We start from the raw sequence: 22,444 nt of genomic DNA, 5'->3' as shown, positions 1-22,444 counted from the left end.
GTGGTCTTTACAGATGTAAACAGGAAATGAAACGTACGGTGATATCCGCGCGTTTTTTCTTCTTCTTCCGGGGGCGGGTGAAGCGCTTCCTGTTCTATGGGGGCGGGTGAAGCGCTTCCTGTTCTATGGGGGCGAGTGCTTTCATTGGCGGTTGCTTGCGTAGAAGAAGAAGCGCTTCCTGTTCTACCGGGAAAAAAGATGGCGGCTGTTTACCGAAGTTGCGAGACCGAAACTTTATGAAAATGAATCGTAATAAAGCGCACCGGGTTATTAGGCGCACTGTCAGCTTTTGAGAAAAATTGTGGTTTTTAGGTGCGCCTTATAGTGCGGAAAATACGGTAGTCAGATTTTGTATTCAATTAACAAACAATTTATAAAATGTTATTTGACATAAAAGCACACACTTTATGGTGGTAAAATAAGTGGAAAAGATTAAATGGAACTAAAAACAAAATAGAACTAAATTTTATTGTTTTTTATATTGCTATTGTTATTTAAATGTATTATTATTATTATTTTACTGTTTTTTTCAAAACAATTTTTAAAGTGGAGTTTTGGTGGGGCAATAAATACTCAACTGTGAATAATCGTGTAATTATTATTGATTACAATGTCAATCAAAATTAAAGCTGCAAGCAGCATTGGTCGGGCCCGCATATTTGGCAGGTGCTAGTCCTAAGTGTCCCAATACTTTTGTTCAGTTTTCGTCATAAGTGTCCTAATACTTTTGTCTACTTTTAGTCCGAATTGTCCCAATACTTTTATGTAGTGTACCTACCTTGTCTGCATTGTGTGGGCACACTGGTGCTTCCTGCTTTTAAGCAGCCTTCTTGAAAAAACAGCAGCATCAGCGCAGCGGCTCTTTGAAGGGTCATAAAATCAAAACCGGAGCCGGTATTAAAACTCTTTCGATAACTTTTAATCAAAAGGGTTCAATCTCTCTCCTGTGTTAGTTTGAAGCCGAAACAACAAACACGCTCAGAGGAGTTAATGTTTGAAGAAAGGTGACCGGTTTTTACAAAAATGTTGTGTTGAAGGGGGAATAGCAAACTTCCTGTAGATTTTTGCTGGGGGTTGTCAATTTATGAAATGTAGGTCTAAGTGAGACCTACATAGAGGTTTTTGTTTCATGTCTCTCCGACCTTCCCAGTGGGAGTTACAGGCAGTTTTGTCAGTTTTTTCATCCGAGGAGCAGTTTTTTGTGCGTTTCATAAAACAATTGCGCTAGAGCACAATTTTGAGATTTGGGGTTAGGTTTTTTTATTAGATCGCAATTTTTGCCAGTCCTGATGTGTGTGTTCAGTTCGGTGAGTTTTGAAGCATGTTAAAGGGGTCAAATTACAGCTCAAAGAGGCAAAAGTGACTGTTTTTAGTACTTTTTTGTCTTGAAGGGGGAATTGCCAACTTCTTGTTGATTTCTGCCCAAGGATGTACAATTATGAAATCTAGGTCTAAGTCAGACCTACATAGAGAATTTTGTTTCATGTCTTTCCGACCTTCCTAGTGGGAGTTACAGGCAGTCCAGTTTGTTTTTTTCTAGGGGGCGCTAGAGCGCAATTTTGAGTTTTGGAGTTCGTTTTTTTTATTAAAAGACAATTTTCGCAGGTCCTGATGTGTGGGTCAAATATGGTGAGTTTTGAAGCATGTTAAGTGGGTCAAATTAGTGCTCAAAGAGGCGGCCGGTATAATAATAATAATAAAACCTTACAAATTCAATAGGTCCTTATGTCCCATTGCATAAGGACTCCCAAAGGGCCCTAATAATTGGGATGAATATTTTTGCCGTAATCATCCAGCCCTACTTGAATATATACAATTGTCAGTTTAAACTGATTTACTTTTCATTTCCTCAAATCAGCGTATTGCAATAAATGTTGTGTAGTATGTTGATGTTACATGTTGTATGGCATACACAATATGGCTCTTATATCTTCATAGTCATTTACGCTTTTAGACGGAGTTAACCATTCACACTGAGTATTTACTGTAAATCAGACTCTCAGACAAGGGGAACAATTCACATTTATGACAATTAGCTTAGCATGGGGGCCCCTGTTTTAATCTCAGCCAATCACAACAACGGAAAAAGACCATTAACCTGTTCTCAAAGCAGTCTTAGATCCATCACAGTTTCCTAATCAGCCAAATCACTTTCACTGTGAATAGATGTGCAAGTTACTAAATGCATCCTATTTTTCTCACACAGATCGACCCCAAAGTGGCTTTCCCTCGCCGGGCTCAGCCTAAGGTGAGTGCACATGGAAGCCATGTCATGTGTCATCAGTCAGCTCTGGTTGGTTAGGATTAGCGTCAGTCACATGACCCATGAGGAGCTTCAATCCACTTGACCAGCGTGACCCTTTGACCCCGCCTTCCACCTCCCTGACCATCACACACCCTGTCACATATTTTCCATTTACACACACCTAAAACAGATGTGAATCTGAGTCTCCACACATTGTGGAAAGTCAATGAGATAGCAAATAATCAATAATAAACAATGCTTCTGTCCTCCTCTCTGCTACTAGTTGGTGACTCGGACTAAGAAGATCTTTGTTGGAGGCCTCTCAGTCAACACGACCGTAGAAGATGTGAAGCAATACTTTGACCAGTTCGGAAAGGTAAAGTTCAACACCTGTGCTGGATAATATCCTTCCTGTGGTGCCCTTTATTGCTTTGACCTTGGCTGTCTGCTCAAACTGAAACATTGCATTTCTTTTTTTGCCTTTCTCCACTGATTGTAGTTAGGGATGTTCCCATACTGATACATACCTGCCAACTACTCCGGTTTTCCCGTAATTAGTACGGTTTTCATCAACCTATTCCGGGTTACGGTTGCAGTGATAAAAAATACGGTTTTTCATTAATTAAAAAAACATTTTTTTTAAAAGTTTTATTCACGAAATCGCGTAACCACAATGACAATCGACACTGCTTCCCGTAACTTCCTATCGAGCCATTCCGCCATGCGCGAAGCTATTTATAGCACCGCTGCCAAGCACGAGGGACCAGTTGCCATTGTTTCCAAACGGGCGAACGATCATGGAATCAGCCGGAGAAAAATCGCAAACGAGTCTGAAACCGAAAAGAAAACTGCAGTCATTCCGTGAAGAATATTCAAAAGCCTATCCGGGAATAATTATCCGTTCCAAAAAGGGTGAAAACTACGCGAATTGCACCTTGTGCAGACAAGATTTTTCGATCGGACACGGAGGAATTAGCGATGTAAAAGACCACGTTGGGACAAAAAAACACAAGTCTAATGCCGTTGCTAGCGATACAAGTGGAAAACTTTCAACGTTTTTCGTCGCCCAAACAGATTCTTTGGATGTGATAAATGCCGAAGTTTTATTTACGGAGGCAATAATTGAGCAAACAAAAAGGTAATGACACCAATGTTATCTATTGGAATTGTTTAGTACTGTTATACTGTTAAAAGTGTTTATACTACAGGTAAAAGCCAGTAAATTAGAATATTTTGAAAAACTTGATTTATTTCAGTAATTGCATTCAAAAGGTGTAACTTGTACATTATATTTATTCATTGCACACAGACTGATGCATTCAAATGTTTATTTCATTTAATTTTGATGATTTGAAGTGGCAACAAATGAAAATCCAAAATTCCGTGTGTCACAAAATTAGAATATTACTTAAGGCTAATACAAAAAAGGGATTTTTAGAAATGTTGGCCAACTGAAAAGTATGAAAATGAAAAATATGAGCATGTCCAATACTCAATACTTGGTTGGAGCTCCTTTTGCCTCAATTACTGCGTTAATGCGGCGTGGCATGGAGTCGATGAGTTTTTGGCACTGCTCCGGTGTTATGAGAGCCGAGGTTGCTCTGATAGTGGCCTTCAACTCTTCTGCGTTTTTGGGTCTGGCATTCTGCATCTTCCTTTTCACAATACCCCACAGATTTTCTATGGGGCTAAGGTCAGGGGAGTTGGCGGGCCAATTTAGAACAGAAATACCATGGTCCGTAAACCAGGCACGGGTAGATTTTGCGCTGTGTGCAGGCGCCAAGTCCTGTTGGAACTTGAAATCTCCATCTCCATAGAGCAGGTCAGCAGCAGGAAGCATGAAGTGCTCTAAAACTTGCTGGTAGACGGCTGCGTTGACCCTGGATCTCAGGAAACAGAGTGGACCGACACCAGCAGATGACATGGCACCCCAAACCATCACCCAACCATGCAAATTTTGCATTTCCTTTGGAAATCGAGGTCCCAGAGTCTGGAGGAAGACAGGAGAGGCACAGGATCCACGTTGCCTGAAGTCTAGTGTAAAGTTTCCACCATCAGTGATGGTTTGGGGTGCCATGTCATCTGCTGGTGTCGGTCCACTCTGTTTCCTGAGATCCAGGGTCAACGCAGCCGTCTACCAGCAAGTTTTAGAGCACTTCATGCTTCCTGCTGCTGACCTGCTCTATGGAGATGGAGATTTCAAGTTCCAACAGGACTTGGCGCCTGCACACAGCGCAAAATCTACCCGTGCCTGGTTTACGGAGCATGGTATTTCTGTTCTAAATTGGCCCGCCAACTCCCCTGACCTAAGCCCCATAGAAAATCTGTGGGGTATTGTGAAAAGGAAGATGCAGAATGCCAGACCCAAAAACGCAGAAGAGTTGAAGGCCACTATCAGAGCAACCTGGGCTCTCATAACACCTGAGCAGTGCCAGAAACTCATCGACTCCATGCCACGCCGCATTAACGCAGTAATTGAGGCAAAAGGAGCTTTAACCAAGTATTGAGTATTGTACATGCTCATATTTTTCATTTTCATACTTTTCAGTTGGCCAACATTTCTAAAAATCCCTTTTTTGTATTAGCCTTAAGTAATATTCTAATTTTGTGACACACGGAATTTTGGATTTTCATTTGTTGCCACTTCAAATCATCAAAATTAAATGAAATAAACATTTGAATGCATCAGTCTGTGTGCAATGAATAAATATAATGTACAAGTTACACCTTTTGAATGCAATTACTGAAATAAATCAAGTTTTTCAAAATATTCTCATTTACTGGCTTTTACCTATACAAGCTTGGACAGAAAGTTAATAATGACACCAATTTTTTTTTTTAATGGAATTGTTTAGTACTGTTTTGCCATTTGTTTACTGTAAAAAGTGTTTATACTGTTTATACTTTCAATTAACAAATTGAAGTCTTGTGAAAGGTTGACAGGATAACTGGCATTAACTGTCAAAATAATTTCAAACTATTGAAGTTAGCTTACAGAATAAACATGTCAATCAACCCATATGATTTTTGCTGTAATATTTTTGTTTTGAAAAGTCACTGTGACTGATAGAAAAGTGATGGTTTTAGCAACATTTTAACCTGTCTGAATGCTAATAATCATTTTGCGTCGGGGGGCGAAGCCTGAACCCCCCACCAGGACTTTGTCCTGGACCTACCCCTGGACCCTGGCTACTAGGTTTTTCTGATTTCAAAAGTTGGCAGGTATGTGTAATTGACAAGGTGGAAGAGGGGTCTAATATAGTTTCTCATATTTTGGGCTTCCATATTTGCTTTTTTGAATGCAATTGTGTTGAAGGCAAACACTGCGGAGACAGATGCGTGACCAGAGAGAGGGAGGAGAGCCACGAGGGGAGAGGAAGGGGTGAGGGACATGGCGGGGGACTGAAAGGGAAGAAGCCACCCCCCATAGAGTGAGAGGGGAGGGGAACTCGGAAGGGTTGAAGGGCAGAGAAAAGAAAGAATGCTGGGGATGTTGAGGAAGAAAAGTGAGTTTGAATGGGGGGGGGGAAACACCAATCTGAGAGGTCATAAACGCACCGGCCTGCATGCGCTGACTTTTGAGCTAACTATAGTTGTGTAAGGAGTTGAGCCTTTCACTTGGAAATAATCAGATGCAACAGCTGCTTCTGCACCTCATTTTACCCCAAAATGTGTCGCACACACACACTCCTTCCCCACCCAGTCCCGCACAGCTTGTTACCGTGGTGACCTGCTTTTGCCTATTGTCCCACTGTAATCCAGTGTTTTTTTCCCCCTGCTGTTGTGGAGAAGTGTGTATTTGCATGAATGGAAAGAGGCGGGTGTGACAGTGGCACAGTTTGGGCTCGGAGGAGAGGTGAGCTTGCATACATTTGTGTCGACAAAAGAGATTGGAACTCGCAAGTCACGCATGTGCTTCCGTTGTTGAAAGGTCTCGCAGAAAACGCCGCTGAAGAATCTAAAATTGGACTTGTTGTTTCACTCCCTCAGCTTGTGACTCAGGGTTATTAGCATATGATTTGATTCAACTCAAGTCACCTGGGGAACTTTTAAGGCCCTAAGAAATCGGTTTTATTTTAAAAAAAATTCAAAACTCTGATGAATTTATTTTTAAATTCCTGTTTAATTTTCCAGAATTTAATTTTTGACCATTTATAGTGGTACAGTGTCCAAACTTAATCCATGCATACGGAAAAGTTTAAGCTAGCCAGCCATTAGTGCACTAGATTGCGTCTCTTGAGCAGTGTTTTTCAACCTTTTTTGAGCCAAGGCACATTTTGTCCGTTGGAAAAAATGCGGAGGCACACCACCAGCAGAAATCATTAAAAAACGAAACTCAGTTGACCGTAAAAAGTCGTTGTCGCAATTGTTGGATATGACTTTAAACCATAACCAAGCATGCATCAATATAGCTCTTGTCTCAAAGTAGGTGTACTGTCACCACCTGTCACACCACACCCTGACTTACCGTATTTTCCGCACTATTAGCCGCACCTAAAAACCACAAATTTACTCAAAAGCTGACAGTGTGGCTTATAACCCGGTGCGCTTTATATATGGATTAATATTAAGATTCATTTTCATAAAGTTTAGGTCTCGCAACTACGGTAAACAGCCGCCATCTTTTTTCCCCGTAGAAGCGGAAGCGCTTCTTCTTCTACGGCAAGCAACCGCCAAGGTAAGCACCCGCCCCCATAGAACAGGAAGCGCTTCTTCTTCTACTGTAAGCAACCACCCGCCCCCGTAGAAGAAGAAGAAGAAGCGCGCGGATATTACGTTTCCTTTCCTTTGTGTGTTTACATCTGTAAAGACCACAAAATGGCTCCTACTAAGCGACAGGTTTCCGGTTCATGAAAAGACGCAATCTCTCCATCCGCACACGGACTACTATTTCACAGCAACTGCCTAAAGACTTTCAAGAAAAGCTGGCTACTTTCCGTGCATATTGTAAAAACAAGATAGCTGAAAAAAAGATCCGGCCAGAGAACATTATCAACATTGACGAGGTTCCACTGACTTTTGATATTCCTGTGAACCGCACTGTGGATACAACGGGAGCACGTACGGTGAATATTCGCACCACAGGGAATGAGAAGTCATCCTTCACTGTGGTTCTAGCTTGCCATGCTAATGGCCAGAAACTTCCACCCATGGTGATATTCAAAAGGAAGACCTTGCCAAAAGAGACCTTTCCAGCCGGCGTCATCATAAAAGCTAACTCGAAGGGATGGATGGATGGATGAAGAAAAGATGAGCGAGTGGTTAAGGGAAGTTTACGCGAAGAGGCCGGGTGGCTTTTTTCACGCAGCTCCGTCCATGTTGATATACGACTCCATGCGCGCCCACATCACGCTGGTTTTTAATATATTATTAAAGTTTGACTGACCTATCTGACTGTTTTTTTGACATTCCCTTTAGCGCAGTTAGATGCGGCTTATAACACGGGGCGGCTTATAGGTGGACAAAGTTTTGAAATATGCCGTTCATTGAAGGCGCGGCTTATAACCCAGGGCGGCTTATGGTGCGGAAAATACGGTATTTGGAGTTTTTTGCTGTTTTCCTGTGTGTCGTGTTTTAGTTCTTGTCTTACGCTCCTATTTTGGTGTTTTTTTCTCTCTTTTTTGGTATTTTCCTGTCACAGTTTCATGTCTTCCTTTGAGCGATATTTCCCGCATCTACTTTGTTTTGGCAATCAAGAATATTTCAGTTGTTTTTATCCTTCTTTGTGGGGACATTGTTGATCGTCATGTCATGTTCAGATGTACATTGTGGACGCCGTCTTTGCTCGACAGTAAGTCTTTGCTGTCGTCCAGCATTCTGTTTTTGTTTACTTAAAGTTAAAAGTTAAAGTACCAATGATTGTCACACACACACTAGGTGTGGCGAGATTATTCTCTGCATTTGACCCATCACCCTTGATCACCCCCTGGGAGGTGAGGGGAGCAGTGGGCAGCAGCGGTGGCCGCGCCCGGGAATCATTTTGGTGATTTAACCCCCAATTCCAACCCTTGATGCTGAGTGCCAAGCAGGGAGGTAATGGGTCCCATTTTTTTTATAGTCTTTGGTATGACTCGGCCGGGGTTTGAACTCACAACCTACCGATCTCAGGGCGGACACTCTAACCACTAGGCCACTGAGTAGGTTACTAGATTGCGTCTCTTGAGCAGTGTTTTTCAACCTTTTTTGAGCCAAGGCACATTTTTTCCGTCGAAAAAATGCGGAGGCACACCACCAGCAGAAATCATTAAAAAACGAAACTCAGTTGACAGTAAAAAGTCGTTGTCGCAATTGTTGGATATGACTTCAAACCATAACCAAGCATGCATCAATATAGCTCTTGTCTCAAAGTAGGTGTACTGTCACCACCTGTCACATCACCCCCTGACTTATTTTGACTTTTTTGCTGTTTTCCTGTGTGTCGTGTTTTAGTTCTTGTCTTACGCTCCTATTTTGGTGTTTTTTTCTCTCTTTTTTGGTATTTTCCTGTCACAGTTTCATGTCTTCCTTTGAGCGATATTTCCCGCATCTACTTTGTTTTGGCAATCAAGAATATTTCAGTTGTTTTTATCCTTCTTTGTGGGGACATTGTTGATCGTCATGTTCGGATGTACATTGTGGACGCCGTCTTTGCTCCACAGTAAGTCTTTGCTGTCGTCCAGCATTCTGTTTTTGTTTACTTAAAGTTAAAAGTTAAAGTACCAATGATTGTCACACACACACTAGGTGTGGCGAGATTATTCTCTGCATTTGACCCATCACCCTTGATCACCCCCTGGGAGGTGAGGGGAGCAGTGGGCAGCAGCGGTGGCCGCGCCCGGGAATCATTTTGGTGATTTAACCCCCAATTCCAACCCTTGATGCTGAGTGCCAAGCAGGGAGGTAATGGGTCCCATTTTTTTATAGTCTTTGGTATGACTCGGCCGGGGTTTGAACTCACAACCTACCGATCTCAGGGCGGACACTCTAACCACTAGGCCACTGAGTAGGTTACTAGATTGCGTCTCTTGAGCAGTGTTTTTCAACCTTTTTTGAGCCAAGGCACATTTTTTTCGTTGAAAAAATGCGGAGGCACACCACCAGCAGAAATCATTAAAAAACGAAACTCAGTTGACAGTAAAAAGTCGTTGTCGCAATTGTTGGATATGACTTAAAACCATAACCAAGCATGCATCAATATAGCTCTTGTCTCAAAGTAGATGTACACTCTTAGAAATAAGGGTTCTAAAAGGGTTCTTCTACAAGGGCTGAGGTTCTAACTGGAACCATTTGCTTCTGAAAAACCCTTTCCCGAAGAAAGGGTTTTTTCAAGGGTTCTTGGTAACGCTAATGGTTCCAGTAAGAACCATTTTGATCCAGAGAACCCTTTAAAACCCCTTTTCTGAATAATTGGTTTTAAAAGGGTTCTCACTAACACTAAGGGTTCCAGTAAGAACTATTTTGATCCAGAGAACCGTTTTTGGAAGAAAGAGTTCTTCAGGGATTGTTGAAAGCATGGGTAAGATCCTGTGTCACCAGGGACATACTTCCTGATAACATTTGCCAATAATGGTGCCTATCTTTAAATAAATGTTTTTCTCATTAAAATGTTTTGAATGTTTGTTCAATGTCAACATGATAAATGACCACAATATAATATGAACTAAACTGATCTGTAGAATACAATATGGTTCTTTATAGAACCCTCAGAAGACAAGACGGTTATCGGTGAAAACCTTTGAAAAGGGATGTTTTTAGAACCCCCTGTGTCAGGTCTAGATGAAACCCTTGAAACATGAAAGAGTTCTTTGTGGAACTCCCTGTGTGAGTTCTAGATGAAACCCTTGAAACCTGAAAGGGTTCTTAGTGGAACTCCCTGCCTGGGTTCTAGATGAAACCCTTGACAAACGAAAGGGTTCTTAGTGGAACTCCCTGTGTGGGTTCTAGATGAAACCCTTGAAATACGAAAGGGTTCTTAGTGGAACTCCCTGCGTGGGTTCTAGTTGAAAGTCTTGAAATACAAAAGGGTTCTTAGTGGAACTCCCTGTGTGGGTTCTAGATGAAACCCTTGAAATACGAAAGGGTTCTTAGTGGAACTCCCTGTGTGGGTTCTAGATGAAACCCTTGAAACATGAAAGGGTTCTTAGTGGAACTCCCTGCGTGGGTTCTTTGTAGAACCTCTCATGGGGGGTTCTGGGTGGAACCTTACACACACAGTTCTAGGTAGAACCCTCCGAAAGGGTTCCAGGTGGAACCTTTATAAAAAGGTTCTACCTGGAGCCAAAAAGGGTTCTCCTATGAGGACGAGCCGAAGAACCTTATATGGTTCTACTTAGCACTTTTATTTCTAAGAGTGTACTGTCACCACCTGTCACACCACACCCTGACTTAATTGGAGTTTTTTGCTGTTTTCCTGTGTGTCGTGTTTTAGTTCTTGTCTTACGCTCCTATTTTGGTGTTTTTTTCTCTTTTTTTGGTATTTTCCTGTCACAGTTTCATGTCTTCCTTTGAGCGATATGTCCCGCATCTACTTTGTTTTGGCAATCAAGAATATTTCAGTTGTTTTTATCCTTCTTTGTGGGGACATTGTTGATCGTCATGTCATGTTCGGATGTACATTGTGGACGCCGTCTTTGCTCCACAGTAAGTCTTTGCTGTCGTCCAGCATTCTGTTTTTGTTTACTTAGTAGCCAGTTCAGTTTTAGTTTCGTTCTGCATAGCCTTCCCTAAGCTTCAGTGCCTTTTCTTAGGGGCACTCACCTTTTGTTTATTTTTGGTTTAAGCATTAGACACCTTTTTACCTGCACACTGCCTCCCGTTGTTTCCGACATCCACAAAGCAATTAGCTACCGGCTGCCACCTACTGATATAGAAGAGTGTTACAAGGTTACTCTGCTGAGCTGCAGACAGCACCGACACTCAACATTGCAGACTATAATTACTGGTTTGCAAAACATAATTTTAACCCAAATAGGTGAAATAAGATCATCTCCCACGGCACACCAGACGGTATCTCACGGCACACTAGTAAATGATTAGTATTTCAGTTTATCAAAGTGCGTCTATCAATCACAGTTTTGCCATCATTTTGATTATAAATGGTAATACTAATCGTCAGGGGTTTTTGCCACAGTTTATCATTACCGCATTTCCCGGACTATAAGCCGCACCCACTAAATTTTAGAAGGAAAAACTATTTTCCCATATATTAGCCGCACCGGACTATAAACCACAGATATATACGTTGTGAATAGAGTTATTTACACAGAAACATTTTAAAATGTTTATTTACATCCCTTAGTTCTTTCCAAACGGTGTCTGTAACACGGCAGTAAAACGGCGGATCAAACAGAAGTCATGGTCATGGACCCACTCGCTGCGGAAGCCAGCTCTCCAATCAGCTAAACTGACTCATAACTCCACGGTGAATTTACTGAGGAATTTGGACAATTTGAAACGATACAGAAAAAAATGCCGTAATACCAAGACAGGCACTCGTGTTAGCGTATTAGCTGATGCTATGTACAAAATGCATGAAAACACTCCCACATGGGACGGTTTAGTAAGTATAAACAGTTTTAGTGATATTGTAAAACTTGCAAACGCTGCATGGACTGATGTTTGAAGAATCCATACGAGTACAAACACTACGGACGGCTAAAAGACTGAACGTCGGTTCAAAGTTTAGGAAAAAAGCAGTGGCTTACAGTCTGGAATTCCATCCATCCATTTTCTTCCGCTTATCCGAGGTCGGGTCGCGGGGGCAGCAGCTTAAGCAGGGAAGCCCAGACTTCCCTCTCCCCAGCCACTTCGTCCAGCTCCTCCCGGGGGATCCCGAGGCGTTCCCAGGCCAGCCGGGCGAGATAGTCTTCCCAGCGTGTCCTGGGTCTTCCCCGTGGCCTCCTACCGGTCGGACGTGCCCGAAACACCTTCCTAGGGAGGCGTTCGGGTGGCATCCTGACCAGATGCCCGAACCACCTCATCTGGCTCCTCTCGATGTGGAGGAGCAGCGGCTTTACTTTGAGCTCCCCCCGAATGACAGAGCTCTCTAAGGGAGAGCCCCGCCACCCGGCGGAGAAAACTAATTTCGGCCGCTTGTACCCGGGATCTTGTCCTTTCGGTCATGACCCAAAGCTCATGACCATAGGTGAGGATGGGAACGTAGATCGACCGGTAAATCGAGAGCTTTGCCTTCCGGCTCAGCTCCTTCTTCACCACAACGGATCGATACAGCGTCCGCATTACTGAAGACGCCGCACCGATCCGCCTGTCGATCTCACGATCCACTCTTCCCCCACTCGCGAACAAGACTCCGAGGTACTTGAACTCCTCCACTTGGGGCAAGATCTCCTCCCCAACCCAGAGATGGCACTCCACCCTTTTCCGGGAGAGAACCATGGACTCGGACTTGGAGGTGCTGATTCCCATCCCAGTCGCTTCACACTCGGCTGCGAACCGATCCAGTGAGAGCTGAAGATCTTGGCCGGAGGAAGACATCAGGACCACATCATCTGCAAATAGCAGAGACCTAATCCTGCAGCCACCAAACCAGATACCCTCAACGCCTTGACTGCGCCTAGAAATTCTGTCCATAAAGGTTATGAACAGAATCGGGCAGCCTTGGCGGAGTCCAACCCTCACTGGAAACGTGTCCGACTTACTGCCGGCAATGCGGACCAAGCTCTGACACTGATCATACAGGGAGCGGACTGCCACAATAAGACAGTCCGTTACCCCATACTCTCTGAGCACTCCCCACAGGACTCCCCGGGGTACACGGTCGAATGCCTTCTCCAAGTCCACAAAGCACATGTAGACTGGTTGGGCAAACTCCCATGCACCCTCAAGGACCCTGCCGAGAGTATAGAGCTGGTCCACAGTTCCACGACCAGGACGAAAACCACACTGTTCCTCCTGAATCCGAGGTTCGACTATCCGGCGTAGCCTCCTCTCCAGTACACCTGAATAGACCTTACCGGGAAGGCTGAGGAGTGTGATCCCACGATAGTTGGAACACACCCTCCGGTTCCCCTTCTTAAAGAGAGGAACCACCACCCCGGTCTGCCAATCCAGAGGTACCGCCCCCGATGTCCACGCGATGTTGCAGAGTCTTGTCAACCAAGACAGCCCCACAACATCCAGAGCCTTAAGGAACTCCGGGCGGATCTCATCCACCCCCGGGGCCTTGCCACCGAGGAGCTTTTTAACTACCTCGGCAACCTCAACCTCAAGTCTGGAATTTCAAGTGATATTTTTTTAGGACGCTTTGTTGGGTTGCAGTCGTACTGTAAGGCTGACTGGAGCCGTGATTGAAGGGTAGCACTGGACCCACTTCTGCCCACTGCTTGCTTCACAGAAAACTGTCATTAAGTGGAACAGCAGAAAATGATATATTTAAAAAAGAAAATACAGTAGATTGCAAAAGAAAGAATCTGTATGATTGAGGTCAAAGCATGTACTATGTCTATACATCCTGCGCTGGGCACAATTGACAGATGGGAACCACATCAGAGTAAACTAGAGCGCTCAATAGGTCATGTACGCAACATCATTTGGGACTGAATGCTGCTGTTGTTTTTGGCCATTTGGTTGCAGAACAGCAGCAATTTGGAGCTTGAAAAACTGTTATTACTGGCATAATAAACTTAAATTTTGGCTGCTTGTTTACACGACAACAGTATTTTCTGTACAAGTAAAACAAGGCTGTGGATTTCTTAATGCACTGACATCATCTGGATACCTGCCAACTACTCCGGTTTTCCCGTAATTAGTACGGTTTTCATCAACCTATTCCGGGTTACGGTTGCAGTGATAAAAAATACGGTTTTTCATTAATTAAAAAAAAATATATATATTTTAAGTTTTATTCACGAAATCGCGTAACAACAATGACAATCGACACTGCTTCCCGTAACTTCCTATCGAGCCATTCCGAATGCCATGCGCGAGGCTATTTATAGCACCGCTGCCAAGCACGAGGCACCAGTTGCCATTGTTTCCAAACGAGCGAACGATCATGGAATCAGCCGGAGAAAAATTGCAAACGAGTCTTAAACCGAAAAGAAAACTGCAGTCATTCCGTGAAGAATATTCAAAAGCCTATCCGGGAATAATTATCCGTTCCAAAAAGGGTGAAAACTACGCGAATTGCGCCATGTGTTCGATATTTCGATGACGACATTGGAAAAGTATTGTCAGTACTTCTGTCTTTGAGGGAATGCAATACGGCTTCCACAGGCGAAAACATTTACAAAATACTCGCGGAAGAAATAGACTCAAATGAAATTCCTTGGCAGAATTTGGTTTGCTTTGCTGCCGATAATGCTGCAGTGATGATGGGATCTAAAAAGGTTGTTGCAGCTTTCATTACGGAAATGTCTCCTTCGGTTAACATCGCCGGTAAGTACAGTTCGTAGCATAAAAAAACTCACAAAACATAACATTTTAAGTAAATCTTTTATTACATAAACAATAAATCAAATCAAAAATAATTTCTGTGTACAGTATATCTTTTTATTTGTGATAACGATAGCATGTTCAAAACAAGTAACATATAACTATCATACTATTCTATTACTTCTTAATTCTATGATGCTATTGAATTACATTTTAATGAAGTAAACTTATCATAAAGTTACCATATCATTTTTGCAGTATGATCAATCTGATAGAATAAATTTGGATTTTAGCCACAAAAAGGTAATGACACCAATGTTATCTATTGGAATTGTTTAGTACTGTTATACTGTTAAAAGTGTTTATACTATTTATGCTTTCAAGTCCAAGTTGAAGAAATCTTGTTAAATGTTGACAGCATAACTACCAAAATACAGAAGTATGTCCTTAATATTTTTGCAGTGCTATTTCTGTTGAAAAGTTAAAATGATTACATTAGAGATGTGATGTGCCACTTTTCAAGTGTGATGGCTTAAATTAATTTTCATTAATTTTTCATATTTTGAATTCTTTTGAAAGGCTTACAAAAAAACTACATTTGAATTGTAATTCCATGCTATTGACAGGACTATTAATTTTAATGAAGTTAGCTTACCATGTTTACAGTATGATAATTGTGATAGAAATGTGAATTTTAGGCACAGAATATTTTTTTACAATTGAACAAGGCAGTAGATTATACAAGCTTGGACAGAAAGTTAATAATGACACCAATTTTCTTTTTAATGGAATTGTTTAGTACTGTTTTACCATTTGTTTACTGTAAAAAGTGTTTATACTGTTTATACTTTCAATTAACAAATTGAAGTCTTGTGAAAGGTTGACAGGATACCTGGCATTACCGGTAACTGTCAAAATAATTTCAAACTATTGAAGTTAGCTTACAGAATAAACATGTCAATCAACCCATATGATTTTTGCTGTAATATTTTTGTTTTGAAAAGTCACTGTGACTGATAGAAAAGTGATGGTTTTAACAACATTTTAACCTGTCCGAATGCTAATAATCATTTTGCGTCGTTGTCCTGGACCTACCGGGGCCTGCGGCCCCTTGACCCTGGCTACTAGGTTTTTCTGATTTCAAAAGTTGGCAGGTATGCGAGTGTGACATTTGGTGGAGGAGGAATTATGGTGTGGGGTTGGTTTTTCAGGAGTTGGGCTTGGCCCCTTAGTTCCAATGAAAGGAACTTTGAATGCTCCAGGATACCAAAACTAGAGATGTCCGATAATGGCTTTTTTGCCGATATCCGATATTGTCCAACTATTAATTACCGATACCGATATATACAGTCGTGGAATGAACACATTATTATGCCTAATTCTGTTGTGATGCGCCGCTGGATGCATTAAACAATGTAACAAGGTTTTCCAAAATAAATCAACTCAAGTTATGGAAAAAAAGTGCTGCGAGGGGTTCTGGGTATTTGTTCTGTTGTGTTTATGTTGTGCTACGGTGCGGATGTTCTCCCGAAATGTGTTTGTCATTCTTGTTTGGTGTGGGTTCACAGTGTGGCGCATATTTGTAACAGTGTTAAAATTGTTTATATGGCCACCCTCAGTGTGACCTGTATGACTGTTGACCAAGTATGCCTTGCATTCACTTGTGTGTGTGAAAAGCCGTAGATATTATGTGACTGGGCCGGCACGCATAGGCAGTGCCTTTAAGGTTTATTGGCGCTCTGTACTTCTCCCTACGTCCGTGTACCGTATTTTCCGCACTATTAGCCGCACCTAAAAACCACAAATTTACTCAAAAGCTGACAGTGCGGCTTATAACCCGGTGCGCTTTATATATGGATTAATATTAAGATTCATTTTCATAAAGTTTCGGTCTCGCAACTACGGTAAACAGCCGCCATCTTTTTTCCCCGTAGAAGAGGAAGTGCTTCTTCTTCTACGCAAGCAACCGCCAAGGTAAGCACCCGCCCCCATAGAAGAGGAAGCGCTTCTTCTTCTACTGTAAGCAACCACCCGCCCGCGTAGAAGAAGAAGAAGCGCGCGGATATTACGTTTCATTTCCTTTGTGTGTTTACATCTGTAAAGACCACAAAATGGCGACAGGTTTCCGGTTCATGAAAAGACGCAATCTCTCCATCCGCACACGGACTACTATTTCACAGCAACTGCCTAAAGACTTTCAAGAAAAGCTGGCTACTTTCCGTGCATATTGTAAAAACAAGATAGCTGAAAAAAAGATCCGGCCAGAGAACATTATCAACATGGACGAGGTTCCACTGACTTTTGATATTCCTGTGAACCGCACTGTGGATACAACGGGAGCACGTACGGTGAACATTCGCACCACAGGGAATGAGAAGTCATCCTTCACTGTGGTTCTAGCTTGCCATGCTAATGGCCAGAAACTTCCACCCATGGTGATATTCAAAAGGAAGACCTTGCCAAAAGAGACCTTTCCAGTCGGCGTCATCATAAAAGCTAACTCGAAGGGATGGATGGATGAAGAAAAGATGAGCGAGTGGTTAAGGGAAGTTTACGCGAAGAGGCCGGGTGGCTTTTTTCACGCAGCTCCGTCCATGTTGATATACGACTCCATGCGCGCCCACATCACGCTGGTTTTTAATATATTATTAAAGTTTGACTGACCTATCTGACTGTTTTTTTGACATTCCTTTAGCGCAGTTAGATGCGGCTTATAACACGGGGCGGCTTATAGGTGGACAAAGTTTTGAAATATGCCGTTCATTGAAGGCGCGGCTTATAACCCAGGGCGCCTTATGGTGCGGAAAATACGGTACACAGCGGCGTTTTAAAAAGTCATACATTTTACTTTTTGAAACCGATACCGATAATTTCCGATATTACATTTTAAAGCATTTATCGGCCGATAACATCGGCAGTTGGATATTATCGGACATCCCTAACCAAAACATTTTGGACAATTCCATGGGATGGCACTTCAAGTTCATATGTGAGTAAAGGCAGGTGGCCAAATACTTTTGGCAATATAGTGTAGTACAAAATGACGTTGCTAACTGGTCTGGCAAGCACATTACAGTCTTTTCATTCACTTTTGTCGACCGGCGTGGCCTGGGATTGTGTTGCCAAGGTTGCTGTCTGTAGAAGAAACCTAGTCTGCATTGGAACCGGATCACACGCGACAATCATGTGTTGAATTAAATCACAGGTGCTTGCTTATGAACGTGCTTCCAAAAATGTCTGTTAGCAGCATTTCCCTGGCGGTCAAAGACTGCACTCCCCCACAGAATACTTGGACTTTGTGGACACATGAGACTATCATGCGTAGCGCCAATCCCACAGTGCATTCCTGCTGAGCAGGAGGTATTTCTTGTTTATTATCTGAGCCTGGTTACAAGGTGCAGGTTGGGATGGAGTTGGACTCGGTGTCCTGTTTATTTTCATGCCGTGGCACCGCCTCACAAAGAAAACACAAACTGCACTGCATTTTCTGCAACGCTTTGATGCATGTGGAAGTTTGTTTCCCTAAGCTTACTTGTGAAAGCACATCTACGCAGCTCAGCTCCGTCAGACTGCAGGGAAACAGATCCTCGTTTAACACGTCGGGTGTTTTCCAGCGTGTGTTTTGTGTGCCATTTCATTGCAGAACAAATCCCAAACTTCTGTTTATTAATATCTTTGACTGCATCCACCATATTTGTGTGAAAGTATGACTCTGGAGATGAAGGTATAACACAGATTTGGTAATAAAAAGAGCTGTAACTGAGCTATCAGATCTTGTTATTGTTCATGTGCCTGATGAACAAATATAAATCGCTGTAGTAATAATAATATTAATAATACATTTTACTTATAAGGCGCCTTTCTGGGCACTCAAGGACACCGTACAAAATCAAAACAATAATATCAATGGGATAAAAACAACAACAACAACAACAACAAAGATCGATAAGATAGTGAATGAATCGTTTCACTCCTAGTAGTTTTTCCTTATGTGAAGTTATTTTGTGCCATTGACTGTACATATTGTATTTGATAAAGGGCAACAACAAAATAATTTACATATTCAATTGATATTGTTACACAGATTTTTTCTGATTCTAATTGTGATCAAAAATGTAATCATTCAATGATCTTGAGCATTTTAATGATAAGCATTGCTATGACCCTGCCTTCTGCCTAAGTGCAGCTGGGATAGGCTCCAGCCCCCCTGCAACCCTGAGAGATAAGCAGTAGAAAATGGATGGTATGACCCTGGTAATAATGCCCCTGGTCAAAAGTGTACATGCACTTGTAAAGAACATCATGTCATGGCTGTCTTGAGTTTCCAATCATTTCTACAACTCTTATTTTTTTGTGATAGAGTGATTGGAGCACGTACTTGTTGGTCACAAAAAACATTCATGAAGTTTGCTTCTTTTATAAATTTATTATGGGTCTACTGAAAATGTGAGGGTCAAAAGTATACATACAGCAATGTTAGTATTTGCTTACATGTCCCTTGGCAAGTTTACCTGTAATAAGAGTTGTGGAAAGTATTGGAAACTCAAGGCAGCCATGACATTATGTTCTTTACAAGTGTATGTAAACATTTGACCACGACTGTATGTAGTAGAGATGCGCGGATAGGCAATTATTTCATCCGCAACCGCATCACAAAAGTCGTCATCCATCCGCCATCCATCCGAACCAACATTTTATCAAAACCACACCCGCCCGCCATCCGCCCGTTGTTATATATCTAATATAGACGATGCAAGGCATTAGTGAGGTTATAAAGCTTTTGACTGTTAAAGAAAGGAGACTGATCCAATGCAGCAGAGACATTCAATGCGTGCCACGCATTAATATCTCTTGGCCACGCATTAGTGGCTAAGAGATATTAATGCGTGATAATATTATTTATCATTATTATAATATTATTGTCATTTCCATTAAGAAAGTGTTGACTATTGTTGCCAATGCCCTCAGATCAGGAGTGCGTTCCTCACACTTTGTGTGCGCAGTTGCAGCAAGCAGAACGAGGCTTTTAAGAAGTTAAAAAAATGTTTTAGAAAGACTAGGCCTATATTTTGGTTAGGTAAAAAAAATGTTCTGAATTTATTTCAATGAATATTAACTTGTTAACGTTATAATGCTCAAATAGGGACGAGGGCGGGGTGCACAGTGAAACAGTGAACAATTTCGCGACAAAGATGAACCTTTATTGATTGATCTGCAGCCATGACAAAATATCAGACAATCTCCATTGTCAACGACAGGCAGGAAAATAAAGATGAACACATAGCCTATGTTGTAAGCATAGGCTCATACGTTTTTAAGTTGAAATAAAAAAAAAAAAAAAAAAATGTGCCTCATAAGCCTTAGGCTGTCAATCACGCGCACAAACTTAAATTATACAAAAACATATGTATGTCATCTCTATTGAAACACAAATAAATAAAATAAATAATAATAAATTACCTGCAACTTATTGGCCAAGGCATATAGCTGAAGGGGGGAAATCAAACCCATCAGACTGCACTTTATCATCAAACTTGAATTATAATGAAAATAGACGGTCGCGACAAACAAAGCAGGCTAAATATCCTTACATTGTCGCCAATCGGAGATGCGCTTCACTTGAAAGCGAGGCCAAATAATTATTCACACATATTAGTACATCTCGAATAGAAAAAAAAACACAATAAACAACGCAATTGCCTTAATTCCTTTGCATTGTAGTGCGCCCAAACAACACGTAACCATCAAAATTATTTAGTTGACCGAACTCAATATAGGTTAGACATGGGCTTATTTGGTATAGCCTATAGGTAACGTAGACTAATTTGTTTAACATATCCAACCGTATGTCTACTTAATTTTTTTTTTGTTAGTACTATGCAGGAATAAAATGGCATCTACAGTGCCAGGATTCATGCGAGAGCGCCTGGCCTCTAAAATGCGCCCTGCTGCGCTGAAGGGGCGCTCACTTGCGCCACTTGTTGCTGGGACGCGGTGCCATCTTTTTCTTTTTTTCTTCTTCTTCTGTAGTGTTGTGTTGTGCTGCAGTGCCTGATGAATAATTGACTGTTTCAAAGAGTGCTGCTCGTTTTACGTATGTGGGTAACAACATTTAACCAGAGGTGGGTAGTAACGCGCTACATTTACTCCGTTACATCTACTTGAGTAACTTTTGGGATAAATTGTACTTCTAAGAGTAGTTTTAATGCAACATACTTTTACTTTTACTTGAGTATATTTATTGAGAAGAAACGCTACTTTTACTCCGCTACTTTTATCTACATTCAGCTCGCTACTCGCTACAAATTTTTATCGATCTGTTAATGCACGCTTTGTTTGTTTTGGTCTGTCAGACAGACCTCCATAGTGCCTGCGTTTCAACAAATACAGTCACTGGTGACGTTCACTCCGTTCCACCAATCAGATGCAGTCACTGGTGACGTTGGACCAATCAAACAGAGCCAGGCGGTCACATGACCTGACTTAAACAAGTTGAAAAACGTATTCGGGTGTTACCATTTAGTGGTCAATTGTACGGAATATGTACTGTACTGTGCAATCTACTAATAAAAGTTCCAATCAATCAATCAAAAGTGTGAAGGAAAAAAGACCCTTTTTTATTTCAACCGTACATCCTGTCAAAAGCCTAAAGACTGACTTCACAGTTCCTGTCTTCACAATAAAAGTGCCGCTCCATCGCGCCCGCGCTTTCAAAATAAGAGTCTCCGAAAGCCAGCACAAACAAGCTAGCAAGCTACGGAGTTTGCCGCCAATGTATTTCTTGTAAAGTGTATAAAAACAAATATGGAAGCTGTACAAATAAGAAGCCAAAAACCAACCACTTTCATGTGTTATTAGACAGAAAGGAGGAACTTTTTTTCTCCTCAATTTGAAAACGTGGACGTTATCATCACTACTGTCTGATTACAATCAATGCAAGTCATCAGAATCAGGTAATACACCAACTTATATTCTTGTCTTCATGAAAGAAAGGAATCTATATGTGTTAAACATGCATGTATATTCATTAAAACACCTTTAACATGTAAACAAAAACGGCAAAATAAATAAATATAAATTATATACTGTATATATCAATGTATGTATATATATATATTTATATTTATATATATATCACGGTGGAAGAGGGGTTAGTGCATCTGCCTCACAATACGAAGGTCCTGAGTAGTCTTGGGTTCAATCCCGGGCTCGGGATCTTTCTGTGTGGAGTTTGCATGTTCTTCCCGTGACTGCGTGGGTTCCCTCCGGGTACTCCGGCTTCCTCCCACTTCCAAAGACATGCACCTGGGGATAGGTTGATTGGCAACACTAAATTGGCCCTAGTGTGTGAATGTGAGTGTGAATGTTGTCTGTCTATCTGTGTTGGCCCTGCGATGAGGTGGCGACTTGTCCAGGGTGTACCCCGCCTTCCGCCCGATTGTAGCTGAGATAGGCTCCAGCGCCCCCCGCGACCCCAAAGGGAATAAGCGGTAGAAAATGGATGGATGGATTTATATATATACAGTATATATATATATATATACATATATATATATGTGTGTGTGTATATATGTTACTCATCAGTTACTCAGTACTTGAGTAGTTTTTTCACAACATACTTTTTACTTTTACTCAAGTAAATATTTGGGTGACTACTCCTTACTTTTACTTGAGTAATAAATCTCTAAAGTAACAGTACTCTTACTTGAGTACAATTTCTGGCTACTCTACCCACCTCTGCATTTAACTATGTATATATATTTCCGAATTGGTTCAACCGCGGTTGTGTCCGCAAACCGCGCATCTCTAGTATGTAGTTATCACAAT

At 41.7% G+C, this 22,444-nt stretch overlaps 1 protein-coding gene across 1 annotated transcript in view; it reads left to right on the top strand.

The window, feature by feature from the left end:
- The window catches only part of LOC133578065 (RNA-binding protein Musashi homolog 1-like), a 119,796-nt gene that overhangs the window by 52,898 nt on the left and 44,454 nt on the right, over positions 1–22,444 (top strand). Inside the window, exons 5-6 of the mRNA XM_061932216.2 lie at positions 2,207–2,248; positions 2,529–2,621. Of these exons, the coding sequence (XP_061788200.1) occupies positions 2,207–2,248; positions 2,529–2,621 (135 nt within the window). The remainder of the gene's footprint in view (positions 1–2,206; positions 2,249–2,528; positions 2,622–22,444) is intronic.

The sequence above is a fragment of the Nerophis lumbriciformis genome, linkage group LG38 (assembly GCF_033978685.3).
Source record: "Nerophis lumbriciformis linkage group LG38, RoL_Nlum_v2.1, whole genome shotgun sequence".
Classification (NCBI taxonomy): Eukaryota; Metazoa; Chordata; class Actinopteri; order Syngnathiformes; family Syngnathidae; genus Nerophis; species Nerophis lumbriciformis.
The sequence above is the reverse complement of the archived record's forward strand: the minus strand, read 5'-3'. Positions and strand labels throughout refer to the sequence as shown.